Source organism: Sorex araneus, chromosome 5 (assembly GCF_027595985.1).
Source record: "Sorex araneus isolate mSorAra2 chromosome 5, mSorAra2.pri, whole genome shotgun sequence".
Lineage (NCBI taxonomy): Eukaryota > Metazoa > Chordata > Mammalia > Eulipotyphla > Soricidae > Sorex > Sorex araneus.
The window spans coordinates 81,332,830-81,357,026 of NC_073306.1; the positions used below are offsets into that span (position 1 = coordinate 81,332,830).

A 24,197-nucleotide genomic window follows, 5' to 3' on the forward strand; every position below is an offset into this window, starting at 1 on the left:
ATATGGTCCCCTGAGCACCACCAGGGGTAATTCCTGAGTGCAGAGCCAAGAGTAACCCCTGTGCATTGCCGGGTGTGACCCAAAAAGCAAAAAAAAAAATGAAGGCCAGGAAAGTCTTCTAACATCTCACAATCATTTTAGTAGTTTCTACTTCAGAATAACTGCAAGCCAGGAGGAAAGAAGCCCCTTTGATGGCTACTCCCAGTGGATACCAGTAGGACATGAGGAAAGGGTGTGTCAAAAGCACACACTCACTGTGGAAACAGCCTTAGCACTAATGAAGAGAAAGTTCTCCAGTGGGACCAGGCCCAGCTTTGTGTAGCTGCAATTAGTCCAGACTAATTGAGGGACTTCTATTTCCTGTGGAAATTGCTATCTAGTGAGCTCTTAGGATGATCTTATTTTGAGCCAGAGCAGCAGGACAGAGTTTTAGACAGTTGCCTTGGATGCTGTCCATTTTGATTTGATCCCTAGTACCACATGTGGTCCCTGGAGCACCACCAGGAGTGATCCCTGAGCACAGCGCCAGGTGTAAGCCCTGAGCACTGCCAGGTTTGATCCAAACCTCACCTCACTCCCCACCCCACCCCACCCCCACTAAAATATAAAGGAAGAGGAAGAGAAGGAGGACGAGGAGAAGGAGGAGGAGGAGGAGGAGGAGGAGAGAGGGGAAGGAGAGAGAGAAAAGGATATCCCATTTGGGGCGGGGGAGACAGTATAGCAGGTACAGTGCATACCGGATGATCAGATTTGATCCCTGACACCACATTGTCCCCCAAACCTTGTCAGGTGCAGCCCCGCACAGCCCCTGAGCAGCACCAGGGTACCTATCCTGTCACCATGGCATCCTGTGGCCTTGCACTGAACGGATAGCCCTATTGACCATGAGTTACCAGTGGAGTGTCTGAGGACTCCTCAAGAAAGGATGCTAATTTTCTTAGATGTTTGTGCTCTCTCCCTCTTTCCACTGTCACAACTGGGTTTTCTGAGTCTTATATTAATCTGTGATGGAAGTGTACCGATGTTCTGTCTGGAAACTGTTGTTCTGGGCTCCGTAATGCCTAAACTCTATTTCTGTTTGAGAGCAATACCAAGAAGTGCTCAGGTACTACTCCTGACTCTGTGCTCAGGGGTCACTCTCTCTCTCTCTCTCTCTCTCTCTCTCTCTCTCACACACACACACACACACACACACACACACACACACACACATACACACACACAACATTTATTTTAAGACACTGACTACTGCAGTTATGGATCTGGGCTAGTATAGAATCTCTCTAGCAGTTAATAGTCAAAAATTCAGGCAGGATTTTAGGTGCAACCCTGAGGAAGCATTTTCTTCAGGAAGCCTCAGTTCCTGCTCTGATGGCCTTCAACTGAAGAGAGAAGGCCTCTCGCTATCAAGGGAAATCTCCTTCACTTAAAGCAAATTGATCATAATATTGACCTCATTACCAAATACCATCACAGAAACACTGACATTCATAGATAGTTGGATATCAAACTCTAGCCAGGCTATCCTATGAAACAAATCATCATATCCCCATATATACACAACTGTACAAATATACATGATTAAGCCTTGGTTATGTGCCAAATATAATGTCAGGTACTTTCACATAAACTATAGTACTTTATAACCACAATAACCCTATGAGGTACATTTTATTGATTCTAGTTTACAGGTGAAGAGACTTCAGTTTAGAGTTCAACAACTTGCTTGAAGTCACACAAATCATTGAGTCAGGATTCACAGCTAAGCCTGACAAGTCCCTGTTCTAGGAGATGAATCTAGAAGACCTTAATTGCTTGCTTTGTCCACAAGTCTCTCGTATCACTGAAATTCTCAAAGCTGAACCACAACCTGCAGATGGCCAGCACACGCCCTGTTCCTTAGTCCCAGCTCTCTATTTCCATAGCCCAAGAATTCTTGGAGACCTTCGCACGAAGCTCATTCCAACTGTGGAGTTAAGCAATGAAAGAGTTAGAGAGTCAGGGAGGCAAGCCCAACCACTCCCTTTGATTTTGATTTTGAAGACAACACCCAGTCTAAAGTTTCTATTTTCCCTATTAGCTTGTCTTACATTGCCCAGATGGCTCATCTGCTACAGATCAGGATTTTGCAGGAAGACTCTCTTTACTCCTGGAGCTGGAGGGATAGTACAGGAGGAAAGGCACTTGTTATGCATGCTCTTTATCCGTCTTCCATCCCTAGCACCTATATGGTTACCTAAGTAACACCAGGGATCATTCCTGAGCACAGAGCCAGGAACAGCCTTTGAGCACTTCTGGGTGTGACATCAAAACTCAAAAACTAACTTTTTTTTAAAGATAATTTAACATTTTTTATTTTATTTTATTTTTTTGCTTTTTGGATCACACCTGGAAATGCACAGGGGTTACTCCTAGCCCTGTGCTCAATAATTACTCATGGCAGTGCTCGGGGGACCATATGGGATTCTGGGAATCGAACCCGGGTTGGCCGTGTGTAAGGCAAATACCTACCCGCTGTGCTATTGTTCCAGCCCCTCAAAAAATTTTTTTAAATAACTTTCTTAACTCCATAATGCCTAGTCTCTATTTTTGTGTGGAAGCAATACCAAGAAGTGCTCAGGTACTACTCCAGATTCTGTGCTCAGGGGACATTCCCAGTGGTGCTCAGGGGACCTTGTGGTACAAAGGATCAAACCTGAATCTCCAACATGCAAAGCATGCACTCAGCCTATTGAGCTATCTCTCCAGCCCCAAGTATTTAATCTCTAAATACTGCAGGTTTCTCTTTATGATATACCTCTTCTTAATTTTCTATATTAATAAAAAAAATTTAGGAACCACAGAGTTAGTACAAGGGTTAAAGCACTTACCTTGCATATGGTCGCCCCAGTTCTGTCCTGGCCTGGTATAGGTATGAACATTTCACCTGGACACAGCAGGAGTGATCCCTAAGCACAGTCAGGAGACAGCCCTGAGCACCACTGGGTGTTGCCCATCCCCCCTATAACCACCCAAGAAAATATTTTTATAGAGGCTGGAAATGTAGTTCAGCAGTAGAGCCTCTGGTTTGTTACCTGGCATCACAAAAAAAATTAAAACAAAAAACTTCATGATCGTTTGAAGGCGACTTTCCCCACATTTTTCCTTTTCTCTCTCTTTCTTCCTCTTTCTTTTCTTTCCTTCTTTTCTTCTTTTAACTTTTTTTAAATTTTGGACCATATCTTGTGGCACTCAGAGGTATTCTCTGTTCAGGAGTGACCCCTGACAGTGCTCAGGAGACCATCTATGGTGCCAGGATTCAAACCAGGATGAAATCTGAACTAGCTCCATGCAAGGAAAATGCCTTACCTCCTTTACTATCTCTTTGTCGTCGTATTTTCTGCTTCATAATATCACTCAAATCCCCTTTTCTTTGGAAAGGAATGCTTAACAATTTCCATCCTGATTATGTTTTCAGCTGGATGTTTATTAACATTTGAGCAAAAACTACCTAAAATTCTGAATATGGAAACTGATCAACTTGTGAGAAGGTTGGAACTGTGCAGTTGTTGTTCCTTATTATCTGTGCAGTTGTTGTTCCTTATTATCACCTGTCTGCCTTGTTTATGTCTAACTTGTGCTGGAACAATTCCCTTTGTATTCTAGTTGTAACACTCTCCATATCCGTTTCATAAGATAACCCAAAAACCCAGAAGATTGTGAAGCATAAGCATTAAGCTTCTATATATTCCCAACAATAACTCCAATTAGAAAGAACATTGAAGGCTGGAGAGAAAGCACAGGGATAAGGCACTGGCCTTCCATGTGGCTGACTAGAGTTTGGCCCCAGCACTGCACATGACCTCTCAAGAACCACCAGAATGATCCAGGAGCCAGAGTCAGGAGTAGGTCCTGACCATTGCCAGATGTGCCCCCCACAAAGAATACTGGATATGTCTTTAATCATTACAATATCTCTGGGGTTTAGATACTTGCCACTTAATGATTGAAAATCAGAGGCTCAGAGGATAGGAGAGGCCGGAGTAGCATAGTTAACAAACCACCCTCATTCATGCCCAGCAGCACATGACCTCCTGCCTAGAGTCTCCTGGGGTGGCACTGGAATCCTGGAAAGCATTTCGGGAATGGCCCTGGTGGTCCTGGCACAGCAGGCCCAGAAAACCATAATGTTCTTGGGCTCTAGTATTGAGCCACAGGACCATGTGACTGAGTAACACTGGGAGGGGCTTCCAAGACACTGAATACCACTTCAGTGGAAGGATCCCCCTGCCTCCAATTTTTTTAAGTAAGAAAGAAAAAGAAGGCTAGCAAAAGGTGGTACAGTGTTGAAATAAAGAATTTGTTCACACTAAATTCCGGGACTTACCAGGTAGAGCTAAGCATTCATCTAGGGTACAGAGGAGCAAATCATGAAGTCTGCATAAATGAGCTCTGGAGCACTGTCGAAGATAGCTCTTAGGTCCAACAAAATTGCCATCTTAAGTTGCACCCTTCTTTTTGGGGGGACAATACCCAGATGTGTTCAAGGCTTACTCCTGACTCTGTGCTCAGGGATCACTCCTAGCAGTGCTTCTGGGGACCATATGTGGTGCTGGAGATCTAACCAGGGTTGGCTGCATGTACGGTAAGTGTCTTAACTCCGGTAGTAACTCTCCAGTCCTTAGGTCTCATTTTCTAACAGTTACCTTCAGCCCAGTGATCTACTGGGCTGAAGCAATAGTATAGTAAACAGGGCACTTGCCTTGCACATACACAGTACCAAGTTTGGATCCCCAGCACTCCATATGATACCCTGAGCTCCTCCCGGGGTGATCTCTGAATGCAAAGCCAGGAACAAGTCCTGAGTATTGCTGGCTAAGGTCCAAAACTTTAAAAAAATCAAGAAATAAAATATGATCTATCATGCAAAGGGCTGGAGCGATAGCAGAGTGGGTAGGGCGTTTGCCTTGCACGTGGCTGACCCTGGTTCGATTCCTCCGCCCCTCTCGGAGAGCCTGGCAAGCTACTGAGAGTATCCCGCCTGCACGACAGAGTCTGGCAAGCTACCCGTGTTGTATTCGATATGCCAGAAACAGTAACAACAAGTCTCATGATGGAGATGTTACTGGTGACTGTTTGAGCAAATTGATGAACAACAGGATGACAGTGATACAGTGATTAGACAGTTCTATACTTTCCCCAAGAATTATCTCTCAGGAATAGTTCAGCTGTCAATGAGGAGAGACCCCTTTCTCCTTGATGGAGTTCAATCCCAGCTTTGAGATCTGCCAATCCCAATGTCCTGTATTTCTGTTAATCCAGTGGCATAAATTTGTGGCCATCTCTGCCTTTGGCTCACATTGGGGGGAGGGGATTGCTCCTTTTGTTCCTCTTTGGTTATACCTAGTCGCTCATTTTCACAAGAAATTCATATCTTTCATCAGTTTTTGCATTTCACTAGACTTCTCTGGAGATAGATAGGCTCATGGGAGGGAGAAAAATGCATCAAAGACCACAGCAAAGGCTTTGATCTCTTCTAACTCCTTCCCTGTCTCCTCTGACCTGCTCTTTTCAGAAGAAGAACACATGCTTTACTTTTTTTTTTAATGTACGAGTACTGCTATTTATTCAGCCATTGATTAAGCTGATTGAATTGGGCATGAGTAACTCCTGAGTAACTCCACATTACTTTTTTTTTTCCTTTAAGGGTCCACCTGACAATGCTCAGGGGTTACTCCTGGCTCTGCACTCAGGAATCACCCCTGGCTCAGAGGACCATATGGGATGCCGGGGATCAAACCCGGGTTGGCTGCATGCAAGGCAAATGCCCTACCCACTGTACTATCTCTCCAGTGCGTGTGCGCGCACAGACACACACACACACACACACACACACACACACACACACACACACACACACACCTGCCCCTCTTCTGCTGGGAATTGAGGAATTATGACAAGCTTCTCTTCTTTCTCTTAGTCTTTCACCTTGTATCTTCTTCCCCTACTTCAAAATTAGGCTCACTGCAATAAGTAGCTGCAGCCTTCTCCAGGCCCTCTTGGAAAGAGAGGAGTCTGCTCACTCACTTTGCCTTTTTGCCTTTTCAAGTTCAGGTATAACTTCTCATAGATGCTGACGTTACTCCTCCTTGTGGTGCATAGAGGTACTGCAAGTAATACGAACCCATAATCCACAGTAAATTTTTAAAAAGACCATAAAGAATCCCCATGAAAGGAAAAGGTGAAACACCCAAGTGGAAATAGTTAATGTTTCAGGGATGGAGCAATAGTACAATGGTAGAGCATTATTTGCCTTGCACACAGCCAACCAGGAGTGATTTCTGAGTGCAGAACCAGGAGTAAGCCCTGAGCATTGTTGGGTGTTACCCAAAAAGCAAAAACCAAAAACAAACAAAAAGGTAGGTGTGTGTCCTTACTAAAATAGTTGCTGTTTATCTGACATTAAGGACACTGACAGGTTAGTAGGGAAAAAGACTAATAAACCATTAGAAAAATTACAAACAAGTAATTTTTTGCAAAAATTATAAACAAGGGGGTTGGAGCAATAGCACAGCGGGTAGGGCGTTTGCCTTGCATGCGGCTGACCCGGGTTCAATTCCCAGAATCCCATATGGTCCCTCAAGCACTGCCAGGAGTAATTCCCTGTGCAGTGCCGGGTGAGACCCAAAAAGCAAAAAAAAAAAAAAATTACAAACAAGATCACAAAGTTTGCACAGATAGTTTTTTCAAAAGCCCAGATTTTGTTTTGTTTATATTATTTTATATTTTATTGACTCACAGAGTTGCAAAATTACTCAACATTAAGTTTCATGCATATAATTTTCCAACACCAATCCCTTTACCAGTGCCCACTTTCCTCCATCAATGTCCCCAGTTTTCCTCCCACCCACCCACAGCCTGCCTCTATAGCAGGTACATTTCCCTCCACCACAGTCCTAGCATTCCCTGCCCTAACTCATCCACCCCTGACCCTACCCCAGTGACAGGCATCCTATTGAATACCAGTTCTCCTGCTCTTCATTTCTCTTGCCTTTGGGCATTTGTTATTCCCCAACAAAATTCTTTATATTTCCCATATGAGAGGCATCGTTTGGTTTCTGTCCCTCTTTCTCTGACTAGCTTCACTCAACACGCCCAAGAAAAGATGTATGGTTAAAGAAGCTATGGTACATATACACAATGAAATCTCCATAAAAGGAAAGTCCAAATTTTAACCCGTGTCTACCCAACACTAGAGAAAAGAAATATTTGAAAACTAAATTATTTAATGGTGAAAAATAGTACTAAAATCAAGTACTATTTTTTTATTTACAAGAAAATTTAAAGAGGGGCTGGAGCAATAGCACAGTGGGTAGGGCGTTTGCCTTGCATGTGGCTGACCCGGGTTCGATTCCCAGCATCCCATATGGTCTCCTGAGCACCACCAAGGGTAATTCCTGAGTGCAGAGCCAGGAGTAACCCCTGTGAATCTCCAAATGTGACCCAAAAAGCTAAATAAAAAAAATTAAAGACAATAATGCTCCAAGAATAATAGCTTCAGCCCAGAATATGACTCAAATGGTAGAGAGCATGCCTGGCCCTTTGTGTGATCCCCAGAGCGGGCATGAGAGTCCCTGTTTAAAAGAAGAGAACAGCTTGCCCTCATCTAAGCACATGCAGAGTCCGTATCTGTGCAGAGTGTATCCATCCTGTTGGGAGCTCAAAGTTAAGATTACACAGATCAATTCATACTAAAGAGAAAAGCCCTTTCAAATACACTTTTGGTGGTGGTGAAGGTTTGGGGATGCACCCAGAGGTGCTCAGGGACCAGACCAGCTCTCGGCAGTGCTCAGGAGAACTGTGGGGGCAGGGATGCAAAGAGACCTCTGTGTGCAGACCTGAACTCAGCCTGCCACCCCTCTGGCTTCTCAGTGTGCAGCTGAAAGCTCTGGGAAATGCTTTTCGCTGGGCTTCTGTCTTGTGCACATGGGAATCCATACCAGAGAGCCCTGTGTGTGCCCCAGCCAGGGCGTAGTAGAGAGATCACGCAATCCCTACCCTGAACTCTCACATCTCAACACACTCTAAGGCCTAAAGCACCCCTTGAGAGAAAAGGCAAGACTCTTCTCTATCCTAGGAAGCACCTAACGGAGGGTAATTGGGAAAAAATGCCCTTTGTATGCTGTATCTAGAATATATATATATGTATATATATACATATATATTTTCAGTTTTGTCTTGGGGACCATATATGGTACTGGGGATTGAACCAGGCGTCAGCCATGTGCAAGGCAAATGCCTTACTGGCTATACTGTTTCTCTGGCCTTAACTAAACTTTTTTTCGGGGATCACATCCAACGATGCTCAGGGCTTACTTCTGGCTCTGCATTCAAGAATCACTCCTGACAGTGCTCGGGGGACCATATGGGATGGCGGGAATGGAACCTGGGTTGACCAGAGTGCAGGGCAAACGCCCTACTCATTGTACTATTGCTCTGACCTCTGCCTGAACTTTTAAAAAGATCAGCCTGGGCCAGAAAATTAGCACAGAGGTTAAGTCACTTGTGCTAAGCTGACCCCGGTTCAGTCCCAAGCACCATCTATACTACCAGGAGTGATCACTGAGCACAGAGCCAGGAATAAGCTTTGAGGATAGCCAAGTATGGTCCAAAAACCAGAAACAAAACAACATCAACTAAAGGATAGCCCTGCTGTGTGGGGTATAAGTTCCAGGTGTGCAAAATTTGAAGCAGATAGAATTGTTTAGAGGTTAATGAGATGACCCAAGTATCAGAGAAGAGTAACTAGGAGTAGGGCATGAGAAGGGTTTAAAGAGTATGTGTGTGTATGATGTGAACCTTGATTAAAAGAGAGGCATCAGCAAGACTCAAAAATAGTTGGTGAGCTGGAGAAATAGCACAGCAGGTAGGGTGCTTGCCTTGTGCACAGCCAGTGCTTCATCCCTGGCACCTTATGGTCTCCCAAGCATTTGAGTTACCCCTGAGCTCACGCTGGCTGTGGCTCAAAAATGAACCCAAAAACATTTTGGTGCTATGCTGTTTGCTCTAAGGAACCTCATTTTATGTACTGTGCTGCTTCCTCCATTAAAGCTCCCCGAGCTGTTTATGCATTCCAACACTCAGGTAACATCTGTGTCCTCAGGATGACTTTCTCTGAAGACCGTGCCTTTAAGCGAGACTCTAAGATGCTGATCGCAAACGGAAATGCAGGGATGACTCAGAGCACTCTGACCATCACTGTGAAGTTGTCTGCATCAGGTATAATTACACCTTCTTTGTCGGTATTATTTCCTTGAAGAAGTTGACTCAGGAAACAGGAAGAATTCGGAAGTTGGTTTTAGGGGCTGGAGCAATAGCACAGTGGTTAGGGCATTTGCCCTGCATGCCACCAACCTGGGTTCGATTCCCAGCATCCCATATGGTCCCCTGAGCAATGCCAGGAGTAACCTTTGTGCACTGCCGGGTGTGACCCAAAAAGAAAAAAAAAAAAAGTTAGTTTTACTATCATGTGTTCCCAAAGAATTTGGTACACACACACACACACACACACATATACACACACACACATTTGTTGTTTGGGGAATCCTCCTGGAGTGCTTGGGGTATTATATGGGATGTCAGGGATTGAACTCACTTAGCCACACGCAAGGCAAGCATCCCACACACTGCACTATCTCTCTGGCCCCATCACATACATATTTGTGTCCTTCCAATATCCACAAAGGACAGGGAGACAGATATTACTGGTCTCATTTGAGACCAGTAATTAAATTAAAGGGATTTGTCAAGAGTTTGTCCTTCATCCTATATGTTTAAACTCTGAAGAACCGGCAGAATTAGCAAAGTTTCATTAAAAGTCATCAAAATATTTATCGTCACTTTTAAAGGAAATACTAAAAACACGGTTTGAATTTCCAAGTAGGTTTCTTATTTTTGCTTCTTTAGGGGCTGCACCCAGTGGTGCTCTCAGGAGCTGCTCCTGGCTCAGAACTTTACAGTCGCTCAGTGCACAGTTTGGGGTACCATGTGGTGTTGGAGACTGAACCCTGAGGGTCCTGCTCCCAGCCTGGTGTTAGCCCTTTGAGCATCTCCCCAGGCCTCAGGTAGGTTTCTTATCACCTAACACATCTCTAGCCAGCTGTTTCCTTTCCAGCATTTCATGCTCCCCCTCTTGTGACAGCAAGAAATTTTTTGTTTGCTTGTTTGTTTAGGGGTCACAGTTAACAGCGCTCAAGGCTTACTCCTGGCTTTGTGCTCAGGGGTCACTCCTAGTGGTAGTCCAGGACCCTATGTGGGGCTGAGTGAACTGGCGTTGATTGCCTTGGATTGACTTATCCTTTATACTATCTTTCCGGCACAATAATGTTTTGTTTCCTTGTTCTGTGCTCAGAAATTACTCCTGGAAGTGCTACAGGGTGCAGGGATTGAACCCAGGTCAGCTGCTGCAAGGCAAACATCTTATCTGCTGTATTGTATCTGTAGTCCCAAATTTAAAATATTTTTAGGCAAGATGGATAATAACTGCTGATACAGAGCTTATTTCTGGTTTTTTTTTGTTTGTTATTTTTTGCTTTTGCTTTTTGGGTCACACCCGGCAATGCACAAGGGTTACTCCTGACTCTGCACTCAGGAATCACCGCTGGCAGGGCTCAGAGGACCATATGGGATGCTGGGAATCGAACCCAGATCGGCCGCATGCAAGGCAAATGCCCTACCCACTGTACTATTGCTCCAGCCCCCCAGAGCTGATTTCTAAAGCTCTGTTTCTCTTCTCTTCTCTTCTCTCTCTCTCTCTCTCTCTCTCTCTCTCTCTCTCTCTCTCTGTTTTCTCTGTGTCTCTGCGTCTCTATCTATCTCTATCACTCTTTCTCCTTCCCCTTCCTCCTTTCTTCCTTTTTTTGTTTTTGTTCTTGGGCCACACCTGGTGGTGCTCAGGGCTTTCTCCTGGCAGGGCTCAGGGAACCAGATATCAGGTATGGAACCTGGGTCAGCAGTGTGAAAGACAAATGCCTTGCCCACTGTATTATCACTCTGGTCCTGTCCTCCCTCTCTTCCTTCCCTCTTTCTTTTTCTCTTTTATTCTTTCTTTATTTCCTTCTCTTTTTCCCTCTCTTCCTTCAGTGCTGAGTTGAGTGAAGGCCTCAACCATTCATTCTATCACTGAGCCACATTCTTGGCCCTTTTAACTTTTTCTTAATGACTTACCTATTTTCTAGGTAACCATATAAATATTACTGAATAGTGTAAATATTTTTATTTTCTCTGCATTTTAAATTTTTTGGTTTTTGTGTATGTTTCGTTTCTTGGGGGGGCCACACAGAACTGTGCTCAGGGCTTATTCCATGCTATGTACTCAGAGATCATTCCTGACAGGGCTCAGGAGACCCTATGGGGTGCTGAGGATAGAACCCAGGTCAGCTGTGTGCAAGGCAAGCACTCTGCCTATGATACTATATCTCTGGCCCTTGACTTTTATATATTAACTAACCAACTGCTGGACTCTCTCTATCTGTATGATACAGCCCTATTCAGGCTCCAAGAGCTTCCTTTCTAATAACTTGTGCTCATCTAATCAACAAATTTCCATCCTTCAGGGCTGGAGAGAGAGTATAGGGCATAAGGCGCTTGCTTTAAATGTGATCAACCCTGATTCAATCCCCAGCTCTGCGAGGTCCCCTGAGCCCAGGGCTAGGAGTAGTTCCTCTGCACTGCTGGGTATGAGCCCTCCTCCCCTCACAAACAAGACGCTATCCTTTAGTTCCTACTGATGAGCTCCTGAAATTTTCATTCTCTTGAGTTCTGTACTGATTCAGATTCAGTCTGATGAGTTAGAAGATGGTAAGGTGATTATTGGTTATATTTCACCTTTGTATTTTGGGACTCATAAGCAGATATCAGGAAGCCTGGGCCACTCCTGTTGACACTCAGCCAACTGGGTGGGACGGCTCATCGCTGTGGCTGCTGCTTTCACTTAGGACTTGGCATGACGTTCACCTGAAACCCTAATCTTCTGTCCTGGTAATAAACACCTGTTCCAGCCCCAGGGAGATGCTGCCCCATACCTCTTGTGCTGTGTCCGTGAAACCAAAGACAATTGTGCTTGTCAGGAAGCTTTGGGTTTGTGCTGCTGTGGGACATTAGGAATAAATACCACCAAAGGATTTGAGTCTCTTTCTTTTTCTTTCTTTCTTTCTTTCTTTCTTTCTTTCTTTCTTTCTTTCTTTCTTTCTTTCTTTCTTTCTTTCTTTCTTTCTTTCTTTCTTTCTTTCTTTCTTTCTTTCTTTCTTTCTTCCTTCTTTCCTTCCTTCCTTCCTTCCTTCCTTCCTTCCTTCCTTCCTTCCTTCCTTCCTTTCTTGTGAGAGGACAAAAGAAAATGAACTTTTTGAATCCTTTTGACAAAGCAAGTGTTGCCAAATCAAGCATTGTCAAATTCAGCCCCAATTACAGAATTGGGGTTGAAGTGATAATAGTACAGCTGGTAGGGCACTTTCCTTACATGTGGCCCATGTGGGTTTGATCCCCGACACCCATATGGTCCCCTGAGCCCCACCAGGAAAGATCCCTAAGCACAGAGCCGAGAGTAAGACCTGAGCCCAGCTGGGTATAGATTAAAAAAACATTTGGGGGAGGCAGGAGAATTGCACCTCACAGCACAGGGATTTGTGGGTGTCCCTGAGATACCAGTGATTTAGCCCAGGCTCTAACACATGCAAGCCTTGTGCTTTACCATTTGTGGCACACCCCTAGTCACAGATCTGTATTATAAGAGGCCCAATTTTTTATTTAGTTTTTTGGGGGGCTATCTCTGGCTGTTCTCAGGGCTCACTCCTAACTGTGCTCAGGGATCACTCTTGGTGGGGTTTGAGGGCCCATATGAGGGGCTGGGGATCAAACCCAGCATGCAAAACAAGTGCCCTGTCCATTGTACTATCTCTCTGATCCCTGAGGCCTAAAATCTTAGACAAAATTATTTTTCTAAATGAAACAAAATATTCAACAAACGTGCATTCTAATTAAATATAAGGAAATTTGAACAAGAAATTGAAATATTTGCATGAAAATGAAGAAAACCCAAAACTAATTTCTATAGATATTATCTTCTGGCTTTTAGCTCTTATAGTGTGCACTTTGAGAAGATCAAGAGAAGGTACAGAGGTTAAGGTTGAATTCCCGGAATCACATGGTCTCCAGAGCACTACCAGGTGTGCCCCCTCCACGTGAAAACAAATTTTAAAATACTGTTTTAATAGATCAGTTTATTAAAAACATTCAGCTTAAAAACATTACCCCATGTAAAGCAAAAACCAATTACCAAGAAGGGGGGGGGGCGGGAAACATTCTGAAACGAACTTAAGATATTTTTAAGGACTTTAATCATGAAAGTTATTAGTTTCAGTACAGAATCAGTTGATCAGGTCAGTAATCATAACGTATTCCATTGTAGAAATCTTTCCATATGCTTAGAGCACCAACTATGAGGTTCTGGAGGTGACTAGGGGACAGGACTCCGCATGTTTGGATGCCAGACACCCAGGAGGTGTCTGGAAGGTGCAAGTGGGCACCTGAATGATTATATTCTATTTAACTTTTAAACATTTTCCCCTCTGCTTACCAAAGGAATGCTTTTTGGGTCACACCCAGCGATGCTCAGGGCTTACTCCTGGCTCTGCACTCAGGAATTACTCCTGGTGGTGCTTGGGGGCCATATGGGATGCCGGGGATTGAACCCGGGTCGGCCGCGTGCAAGGGAAACGCCTCACCCTGTACTATCGCTCCCATGCCCCAGTAATGCATATTTTTAAAAATACAAATTCTTCGCATAGGAAAGTAAAAGCCGATGATCCTCCCAGATGATCAGCCATGAGATTTTACCAGCATAAGTGGCCACCAAGTGGAGCCAAGTTTTTGACATCTATTTAATCATGGTCCTCCGGTCAGTAGGGGGCAGCACGTTGCACGCTGTGCGACCGGCACGCTCCCTCTTGCACACGTCGCCAGCGTGAACGTCGCTGCTACATACTGCGCCTGCGCAGGGGCTGCGGCCTTTTCTCCCTCCCAGAGGGCTGCTCGGCCTGTGGCTCTGTGTCAAGCCGCGGACGGCCGTCTCTGTTCCGCAGGATGGTGAGTGCGGATCTCGATCTCCGGGTCACCGGTGCACGGGGGGTTCCCTGTCCTTGCCCGGACGCCAGCCGGGGGCCCGGCCGGGGCGACGCGGGGGTCGGATGGCATTCGATTGCGGGCTGCGCGCTAGTCGGGCTGCCGCTCCCAGCGTGGCCTTAATGGCTGCCGCCCGGCAGGCGAACCCCAGCGGGGGGAGGGGCGGGGATGGCCGGGGCCCGGCGCGGGGCCAGTGGGCTGGGGGCGCTCGTGCCGGCTCCCCCGACCGGGCCCGACACGCGGCTGGCGGCGCCGGGGGCCTTGGGAGGATGGCGGGGTGCGGGGGGCGGCTCGCGGCCGACGACGTCTTCTGGAAGTCTGTGTGCTCGGGTCCGGGAAGGGGCGTCTGAGGTCCAGGGCGCCGGGTGGCTTCGGAAAGGGGTGTCTCGGGGCTCCCCGGAAGGAAGCCGGCTTCGCGCGCGACTCGGGGGGCGCCGACTAAGGGACGGAGGGGCATGGGGAGGGGGCCTGGGCAGTGGCTGCTTGGGCCGATGCGCTCATAGTCACACGGAGCAATTGGGAACGTGGACACCGGGCGTTCGGATGCGACACGTGTCGGCGGGGACTGTCCGCGCCGGTGCTGTCAGACTTGGTGGGCCGCAGTGTGGGAGATGGGTGGGAGCGGTGGGAACCTGAGTTGTCACGCTGCCGATTTCCTGCACTTCCGGTTTTGTGGGTTCTCCCTCCCCCCCCCATTTCTCACCTTCCCCCACCCCCAAGTCATTTTCATTTGCAAAGTTGCCTTCAAAGATGGGAACACTCGCCCGGACTAAAGTTGACTGTGGTCTCTAGCCAGTTGGAAGTGTTAACTTTTTTTTTTTAAACTCAGATGGCAAAAGTAGCTTGGGTTTAAACACCAAAGTGGTAAACTTTTTTTTTTTAAATTCCTTCCCCCCTTCCAGGGTTTTGTTAAAGTCGTCAAGAATAAGGCGTACTTCAAGAGGTACCAAGTGAAATTTCGAAGACGGCGAGGTATGGTCAGTTTTTCAGTTGGCAGCACCGTAAAGAATCTAGCTTGCAGTTGAAATAGACTTTCTTAAACTCTTTTCTTTGCAGAGGGAAAAACTGATTACTATGCTCGGAAGCGCTTGGTAATCCAGGATAAAAATAAATACAATACACCAAAATACAGGATGATCGTCCGTGTTACCAACAGAGACATCATTTGCCAGGTAAGCTGCTGTCCGGTCATGTGGCAAACCCTTTATTCTCTGCTGGATAAGAACTTAGGAAACAAAATACATCCAGATTCTGGTCTAGTGTGCCTGGGCTGACTTGAACTAATGATGCATGTTTGACAGTCTTGACCCACTTAAGTGCTTTGTGTTTCCTAATTGTGAGAGGGAGGGAGTAAAGAAAGAAACTTACGGTGACATGTTATTTTGCAGGGCCTGATGGGGTGGGTTAAGTTTGACACCAGTTATCTAAAAGCTTACTCATCCCAGTTTCAAAAGAATAGAATAAGTTTTGAACCAAGTCCTTTACTTCCTTTCTTTTTTTGCCACATAGATTAAAACAGAACAGTAAATTAAGTTAAGGAGGCTAAGTAAATTGGTTATTGTATGCAGTGGGTTTGAGTAGATGTGTATAGGGACAAAAAAAATAAATGAATGGGTTTCTGGCCATAAAACACATCCAGAAATTGACGGTTATAATCAGTGAAAACAAGGTTATTGATTTGGTTTTTTTCTTACAGATTGCTTATGCTCGTATAGAAGGAGATATGATAGTTTGTGCAGCGTATGCTCATGAACTTCCAAAGTATGGTGTGAAGGTTGGCTTGACAAATTACGCTGCAGCGTATTGTACTGGCCTGCTGCTGGCCCGCAGGGTATGTACTAGGAAATGTTGGGGAGGGAAATGTGCTAGGTAGATGCACATCCTTGAACTAGGTTCCTTTAGTCACTTGGGGAGTGGTATTTTCTACACTGCTTGTTGGATGTATCTAGAACATAAGAGTTTTCTGCAGTGGTGGGTATCTACTGTGGGGTAGTCACACTGGCTCCTATTTGGAACTGAACTTTAAGAGGAGAGAGTTGGAGGTTTGGACCATGCTGCTTTGATCATTCCTGGTGGTGCTGTAGGGGAGGATTGAGTCTGATACCCTGTGTGTAATGCAAGTGCCTTAAACCCCTACTACTAACCCCTACTCTATCTACATTCTGGAACTTTCTAATTTCAGTGGCTACTTCCTGACCTCTTGATGGCTTGCACAAACCCTTGCTATACAGAAGTGTATGTCTTCTGCCTGTTAGTGTTTAAAATGCAGTCTGTGGAAACTTAGACTAGTTAAAGAAACCATGTCTTTTGAGGGGGGAGGGTTCAGACGTTGATGGGAATTTCATTTTTGTTTTATCTTTGCCAGTGGGAGACATTTCCTGGAGTAATGCTGGAGATTTTGGCCTGACTTTGTTTTCTCGATTATACTTGTTTGCAGTGAGATAGTTTTTTTTGGGGGGGGGGTGGTCACACCCGGTGATGCACAGGGATTACTCCTGGCTCTTCACTCAGGAATTACCCCTGGCGGTGCTCAGGGGACCATATGGGATGCTGGGATTAGAACCTGGGTTGGCCACGTGCAAGGCAAACGCCCTACCCGCTGTGCTATCGCTCCAGCCCCCTGCAGTGAGATTGTTTAACTTATTGCTCAGACCCACATCTTATTTACCCACATACGTGGGTGGAGTTGGGGGAACATTTTCAGTGCTTTTCTAAACTGCTACTAGTGAAACCGTAGCTAAATGATAACCACTAGTGATCATGTTTAAAATAATTCATAGAAGAGTGGAACCACAGAATCTTCTTGCAGTATCCTAAGTATCCACTGTTTAATATTTGCAATATCCACTGTTTAATCTTTGGTTATTTTGTTGTAGCCAAATACGATTGAAGAAGTGTGGAGGTATATTAGCAGTATCAAAATGTTGTGCATCCTAGTTCAAATGTGGACATGTATAAGATTCTGAAGCTTTAAAAAATTTTTTATTGTATAGACTGGAGCTATAATACAATGAGTAGGGTGCTTGCCTTGCCTGCCCCAGACCCGGGTTCGATCCCTAGCATCCTGTATGGCCCCTCACGGACCTCCAGGAATAACCCCTTAGCAGCACCAGGTGTGGCCTAAAAAGGAAAATGGGAAAAAGACTCCAGATGAATATCTTAAAATTTCTTTACAAAAAGTTCTTTTGTAAAGAATTTCACATTACACAGCGTATTACAGATTAGCACAGTGGGGTAGGGTGCCTTGCACTTGGATGAGTCGGGCGCATTCCTTGGCAACACATGGTCGTTCGCGTCAGCTTGCTGGGAATGATTCGTTTAAAGTCCATACTTTGAGGCCATAGTGATAGTACAGTGGGTCGGGCGTTTGCCTTGCATGTTCAATGCAAGGATTGACCCTGGGTTCAATCCCTGTCATCCCATATGGCCCCCTGAGCATCTCCAGGAGTAATTACAGAGTGTACAGACAAGAGTAACCCCCGAGCATCGCCAGGTGGATTCAAAGCAAAAAAAAAAATTCGATGCCTGCAGGGGCCGCTACTGTCAACAGTTGGCCTGTGGTTCGGTGTTTGATGAGAAATGTGTTATTGCTTGGGCCCTGCAGTGCCAGGGACTATCAGGGCCACAACCAGCGATGCCTAGCACATGCATGGCTGGGTGGGGCATATGCTAGACATGCATCTTGCCCTCCTTTGTTTCCTCCGCCCTAAGTTTATATTTAAAAGTAAATTGGGGAAAAGATTAGTATATTGGAAGGAAAATCCATTAAAGTTTTGAGATGGTTCAGAGTTGTCTAAATACATTCAGACAATATTTAGGTTGGCTTCTTTGTCAATAGCTTCTCAATAGATTTGGCATGGACAAAATTTATAAAGGCCAAGTGGAGGTCACTGGAGACGAATATAACGTGGAAAGCATTGATGGACAGCCTGGTGCCTTCACCTGCTACTTGGATGCAGGACTTGCCAGAACTACTACTGGAAACAAAGTCTTTGGGGCCCTGAAAGGAGCTGCGGATGGAGGCTTGTCTATTCCTCACAGGTAATAAAGAGTTCAAGTCTCCTTTTCTTGGGATCTGGGTCTGACCTGTTTCTGATAAGTTTGGTTGCTGATTATTGAATCAGCTATGATTTGCTGATTATTGAATCAGCTATGATTATGTGCCAGCTGTGACCTCGGTACTGTCCAAAAGGCACCTAGGGAGCTAAGCTGTCTCTCTTGGGCTGCTGGTTAATTTGCCAGTCACAAAGATGTGTTTCTGGCTATTGGTTGAATTTTTAATTTTAATTTTTTAAAATTTTAAATAGAAGCCAGTAAAATGTAACCTAATTGGAACTTTCATAATGTTAGGCTTGTGTAGTGTTCCCGATTTATTTGCCTGACCCACCCCCCTCTTAGAAGAGAAATGATGCTATGCCTCCTAGAAATGTAAGCCAATTTGGCTGCTTAAACTGGGTTATAGCCCCCATATGGGGTTGTGTAAATGAAGTGTGGAGGTTGCATAAATTCCTTCAGATATATTGACAGTAAGTATTTTATGTATGCCTATTTTATACAACTATATGCCTGGGATCACATACATTTCTCAGGCAGAAGGGATTAGTGGGTAAAGCTGGACACCTTGAAATCAGCAAATTGCTCACTGCAGCACCTGAGGCTGCTGTGGCCCCGCCCTTCCCATTCCAGTGGGGGGAGGGGGGTGCTAGCACTGGTGCTTGAATGGTAGTACAGTGGGTAGGGCGTTTTTCTTGCACTCGGCCGATCCTGGTTCAATTCTGGTATCCCATATGGCCCCCAAACACCGCCAGGAGTCATTCCTGAATGCAGAACCAGGAGTAACCCCTGAGCATAGCTGGGTGTGACCCAAAAAGCAAAAAAAAAGTGCTGGTGACTTTTCTATCTGGTAATTCCCATATTAGCTGCTAAATGATGATTTCCCACTAACTGAGCAAGTCAGTAGTTGGTCCTTTGATTGCATAGTGATGCAATTAATTGTTTCAAGACGGGACTGATGGCAGCTACTGGGAGTTCCTGCTTGTGAGCTCATTTCAATTATTAGTACTAAAATATGAAAAACTTCATTTTAGTACCAAACGATTCCCTGGCTATGACTCGGAAAGTAAGGAATTCAACGCTGAAGTACATCGGAAACACATTATGGGGCAGAACGTTGCAGAGTATATGCGTTACCTAATGGAAGAAGATGAAGATGCCTACAAGAAACAGTTTTCTCAATACATAAAGAACAACATAACTCCAGATATGGTAAAAATTTTAATTTAAAGTGCCTGTGTTAGTTTTTACTGTTTGTTTTTGATGGGCACATTAGGTTCCAGTAGCTTATTTTAGATTTTCACAGTTAAAAGTTTGAATAGTACATGTGTTTAGAGACCAATGTAACATGAAATTGGGATGTTGGGCCTAGTGTAGGTTAAAAGTTGGATGTGATTGTAATAAGTTCCATTTGTTAGTGTGCTTTTAGGAGTATGTTAAGAGTGTAGCAGATTTCCAGCGTCTGAATCTAAAGCTGGTGGTGGGTTTTACTTGCTTGACTATTTTTAAAGATTGCATTTATCTGTCATAGTTACAATTGACCGGGTCAGGGGAGGTATTAGTTACTAATCTGGAAGACAGGTTACTTAAATAAGAGGATAAGAGCTATATTCTGGACTTTGACCACACAGAAAATTACTATTCCATCACTGCATACTGCGTAAGTATGTATGAAGTATGTATGAAGGGGAGGAAACCATATTTGTTAACACTGGAAAATTCTTTGCCCTAAAGTAGAGTCTCAAAAGAAAATTTGCTATTACCCCTCCCCCATTCATATAAACACAGTGAGAATGCTAGTGCTGAGTTTCAAATGAAATTTAAGGCTTTTATTTGCAAAGAACAATTCCATTTCTCCACATTGAATAATTCGAGAGATGGAGGTTGCTTGGGCTTGTTCTGTAAGGAGGGTGGTGTTACTAAATTGTAATATTGGGCACCAGGGTGTTTTATAGTTGCTTGCTTTTCCGTGGTATTGAGTGTTTGGGTGGGATGACGATTGAAACGGCACAGCTGCTGTGGCATTTTAGTTTTTGCATTATTTCTTAAAAGAGTTTTTGAGCAAGTTTCCAAATAGTCATTATCTAGAAAAATCTAGACTTAATTCTGGTTCCACGGGCCTCTTGTAGTGGTGATGGCAGTAGTAGTAAATATTGCAGAGACTAATGTGCTGGGAATAGCTCTCAGAGACCTATGAAATACCTGTCAATTTGAATATGTAATTGTGTGGAAAGGCAGAAATTAGTTTAACCATTTCTTGTTGGCCCCATTTTAGTCTTTATTTTTATAGTGCTTTGTTTTGGCATGTATCACTTGTGAAAGAATTTAGTGACTTGATATTTTAAAAGAGCGAGCTGAAAGTATGTTTCTGTTGAAATTTGCTCTGAATATGGGTTTAGTGGTAGAGCACTTTCCTTACTCTGGTGCATGACCCTGGGTTTGACTCTGGCATATTCCCACCAAATCGAAACACCACATCAATTCAAAAGGTAGGGCTTTTGTCAGTAATTATTGGCAATGATAAAAATGTGGTGTTTCTTAGGAAACGATAGGCCATAGCATGGGTGGGGGGAGAGGCTACACCTACAGCCGATATTTCCAGGCCATACAGTGTAAGGGATGGAACTTAGGAGACTCACATGCACTGAAAGTGCTCAGTCACCTCAAAAAACTAGAGGTTGAGCTCCCATTTGACCCAGCAATACCACTGCTGGGAATATTTCCCAGAAAAGCCAAAAAGTATAGTCGAAGTGACATATGCACTTATATGTTCACCGCAGCACTGTTTACAATAGCCAGAATCTGGAAAAAACCCGAGTGCCCTAGAACAGATGACTGGTTGAAGAAACTCTGGTACATCTATACAATGGAATACTGTGCAGCTGTTAGAAAAAATGAGGTCATGACGTTTGCATATAAGTGGATCAACATGGAAAGTATCATGCTAAGTGAAATGAGTCAGAAAGAGAGACAGACATAGAAAGATTGCACTCATCTGTGGAATATAGAATAATAGACTATAAGACTAACACCCAAGAATAGTAGGAATAAGTACCAGGAGATTGTTTCCATGGCTTGGAGGCTGGTCTCTCATTCTGGGTAACTCAGGGAAGGGACCACCAAGTAAAATGTGGTTGGAGGTCATGTGGGGGAAGGGTGATGCGGGCCGAATACAGACTAGAGACTGAACACAATGGCCACTCAACACCTTTATTGCAAACCACAACACCTAATCAGAGAGAGAGAACAAAAGGGAATTCCCTGCCACAGTGGCAGGGTGGGGTGGGGGGAGACGGGACTGGGGAGCGGGGGAGGGATGTTGGGTTTACTGGTGGTGGAGAATGGGCACTGGTGAAGGGATGGGTTATCGAACTTTGTATGGGGGAAACATGAGCACAAAGATGTGTGGATCTGTAACTGTACCCTCACGATGACTCTCTAATTAAAAATAAACTAATAAAAAAAAAAAGAAAGTGCTCAGTCACCCAAGCCACAATGTGCCCTATCTTTCAGAAGTTAAGCAGTACTGGGCCAGTTTAGCTCCTTTGAAGTTGTGCAAACTCGATCACTAACTCTGCATGATGTTGCAGATGTGAGGGGAACCAGGTTTGCTAAAGTAACTGCAGTGATAGAAATGGATTAGCCTCAGCTCCTACTGAGGTTGCTTACTCTATCCTACTACAGGGTAACTGCAAAGATACTCTACTTTTTAGATGACTTGTTAAAAGAGAATAAAATAGAAAGCAATGCTTGGTAACATCTAGGCATTGCACAAAGATGTGTGGATCTGTAACTGTACCCTCACGATGACTCTCTAATTAAAAATAAACTAATAAAAAAAAAAGAAAGTGCTCAGTCACCCAAGCCACAATGTGCCCTATCTTTCAGAAGTTAAGCAGTACTGGGCCAGTTTAGCTCCTTTGACAGTTTTGCTTAGGAAGGACAAACTAAAGTGAGTAGAGTATGACAGTATTACTGTATAGGGCATATGAAGTAAAACCAAGTACTGTTTGCTTTGTTTCAGATGGAGAATATGTATAAGAAAGCTCATGTGGCTATACGGGCCAATCCTGTTTATGAGAAGAAACCTAAGAAGGAAGTTAAAAAGAAGAGGTATGTATTTTACGGTTGCCTTTTTAAAAGGGGAATCTCCTGCCTTGTTTGCTCTTTGACTCTACGTGAAGTTGTGCAAACTCGATCACTAACTCTGCATGATGTTGCAGATGTGAGGGGAACCAGGTTTGCTAAAGTAACTGCAGTGATAGAAATGGATTAGCCTCAGCTCCTACTGAGGTTGCTTACTCTATCCTACTACAGGGTAACTGCAAAGATACTCTACTTTTTAGATGACTTGTTAAAAGAGAATAAAATAGAAAGCAATGCTTGGTAACATCTAGGCATTGCAGACGACCATGTGTTATTTTGGGGCTATATGGTATTACAAAAGTTGGTCGGGAAAGATTATCTTAAGATCATACATAAATATTGCAGAAACTTTATTACTTGATCTCTTGTCTAATAACATTTTCTTTTTAAATAAAAGTAATAAATTCTCTGCCCTCTTTTAGTCAAGGTTTTAAAATTAAATTATCTCTTGTAGGTGGAACCGTCCCAAAATGTCTCTTGCCCAGAAGAAAGATCGGGTAGCCCAGAAGAAAGCAAGTTTCCTCAGAGCTCAGGAGCGGGCTGCTGAGAGCTAAAATCAGCCATGATTTTTTAATGGAGATTTTGCAAAGACAGTAATAAATCTATCGACCAAGCAGTGATTTCTGTGTAAAGCTCTTGTTAATGAAACTATAGAGGGAAGATGGGAGTTGCTGGTGCATTTTTTTCCTCGTGAAATAGGTGCCATCTTTTTAATAAAGTAACATTTGGCTCAAGGTTTACAATTGATTCTCAAGCTTTTCCTCAAATTGATGGCATACAGCATTCCTTAAGTTTGGCAGCAAGACCAAATGCCCACCAGGAAATAACATCAACTATTCACTCAACCAGATGATTAGTGGGAAGAAAAGGTCCTACCATTTTATTAGGGGAGGGACATTGGGGAATGGAGTTCACTTTAACCAGGAAAATGCAGAGAAAAAAATGTTAAAGCATTTTTGTGCCTCAAAAGATAGCATAGCCCTTTGGCCAGTAGGAAATACTGTTAAAAATTGAAAATTACTACCCAAGGGATGTATTCAATATGCCAAAAACAGTAAGAAGTCTCACAATGGAGACGTTACTGGTGCCTGCTCCAGCAAATTGATGAACAATGGGACGGCAGTGCTACTACCAAAAAAGTCTTGATTCCAGGATTCTACCACGACTACCATAGCTCCAATTAAATGCAAGAGTGAAATAGGTTTGTTGTTTTGGGGCCCAAGAGTACATGGATTTGATCCCCAGGCCCTGCCAAGAGTCTGTTCCTGAACACAGCCAGGTGTGGCTCAATGCTAAAAGGGGAAGGAGGTTGGGGTCATGTCCATTTACTCAGGGGACCATAAGTGATACAGGAATTTGAACTGAAGTTTCTGCTAATTGCTGTATAAATAACTTGCCTCTTGTACTATATGCTACTCAAGGTAATAGTTTTGAAGGACTCCAGTGGTTGAACCCATTGAATTAAGAATGATACTTGTAAGTCCAAATTAACCTCTGAAATTGGCAATTAAAAATAGCCAAATATGTTGTTTTCTTAGTAAAAATTGTAAACATCTAAATGAACTAAAGGGGGCTGGAAAGAGTACAGTGAGTAAGGCACCATGCTATCCTTGTACTCAGCCCCGTCAGGGTTTGGTCCCCAGCACACCACATGGCTCCCTGAGCTCCACTAAGTGGTTCCTGAGCACCTGAGGGTGTGCCCCCACTGGCCAAATTCTACTCTAAATGTTTTTTTTAAATTTGCATTTTTGGGTCACACCTGGCTCTGCACTCAGGAATTACTCCTGGCGATGCTCAAGGGACCATATGGGATGCTGGGAATCGAACCCGGGTCAGCTGCC

The 24,197-nt window shown here is 44.3% G+C and overlaps 1 protein-coding gene and 3 non-coding genes across 4 annotated transcripts; all 4 read left to right on the forward strand.

The window, feature by feature from the left end:
* Window positions 1-14,033: 14,033 nt before the first annotated feature.
* RPL5 (ribosomal protein L5) lies at window positions 14,034-22,976 on the forward strand. The gene is made up of 8 exons (XM_055138239.1): window positions 14,034-14,121; window positions 15,060-15,129; window positions 15,214-15,329; window positions 15,854-15,988; window positions 17,996-18,198; window positions 19,245-19,422; window positions 22,235-22,323; window positions 22,811-22,976. Exons 1-8 carry the CDS (start codon window positions 14,119-14,121, stop codon window positions 22,908-22,910), a joined length of 894 nt encoding a protein of 297 aa, XP_054994214.1. The 5' UTR covers window positions 14,034-14,118; the 3' UTR covers window positions 22,911-22,976.
* LOC129405322 (small nucleolar RNA SNORD21) lies at window positions 19,079-19,176 on the forward strand. Its single transcript, XR_008630490.1, has one exon. It is a non-coding gene; the product is annotated as a small nucleolar RNA SNORD21 (small nucleolar RNA).
* LOC129405343 (small nucleolar RNA SNORA66) lies at window positions 21,764-21,896 on the forward strand. The gene has a single exon (XR_008630507.1). It is a non-coding gene; the product is annotated as a small nucleolar RNA SNORA66 (small nucleolar RNA).
* LOC129405344 (small nucleolar RNA SNORA66) lies at window positions 22,397-22,529 on the forward strand. Its single transcript, XR_008630508.1, has one exon. It is a non-coding gene; the product is annotated as a small nucleolar RNA SNORA66 (small nucleolar RNA).
* Window positions 22,977-24,197: the final 1,221 nt, after the last annotated feature.

What these genes read in the sequence shown, in the direction of transcription:
- RPL5 (XM_055138239.1), top strand. An exon ending in GCCTGCTGCTGGCCCGCAGG is followed by an intron (nt 15,989 to 17,995) that starts GTATGTACTAGG and finishes CTTTGTCAATAG; the next exon opens with CTTCTCAATAGATTTGGCAT. An exon ending in GGCTTGTCTATTCCTCACAG is followed by an intron (nt 18,199 to 19,244) that starts GTAATAAAGAGT and finishes ACTTCATTTTAG; the next exon opens with TACCAAACGATTCCCTGGCT.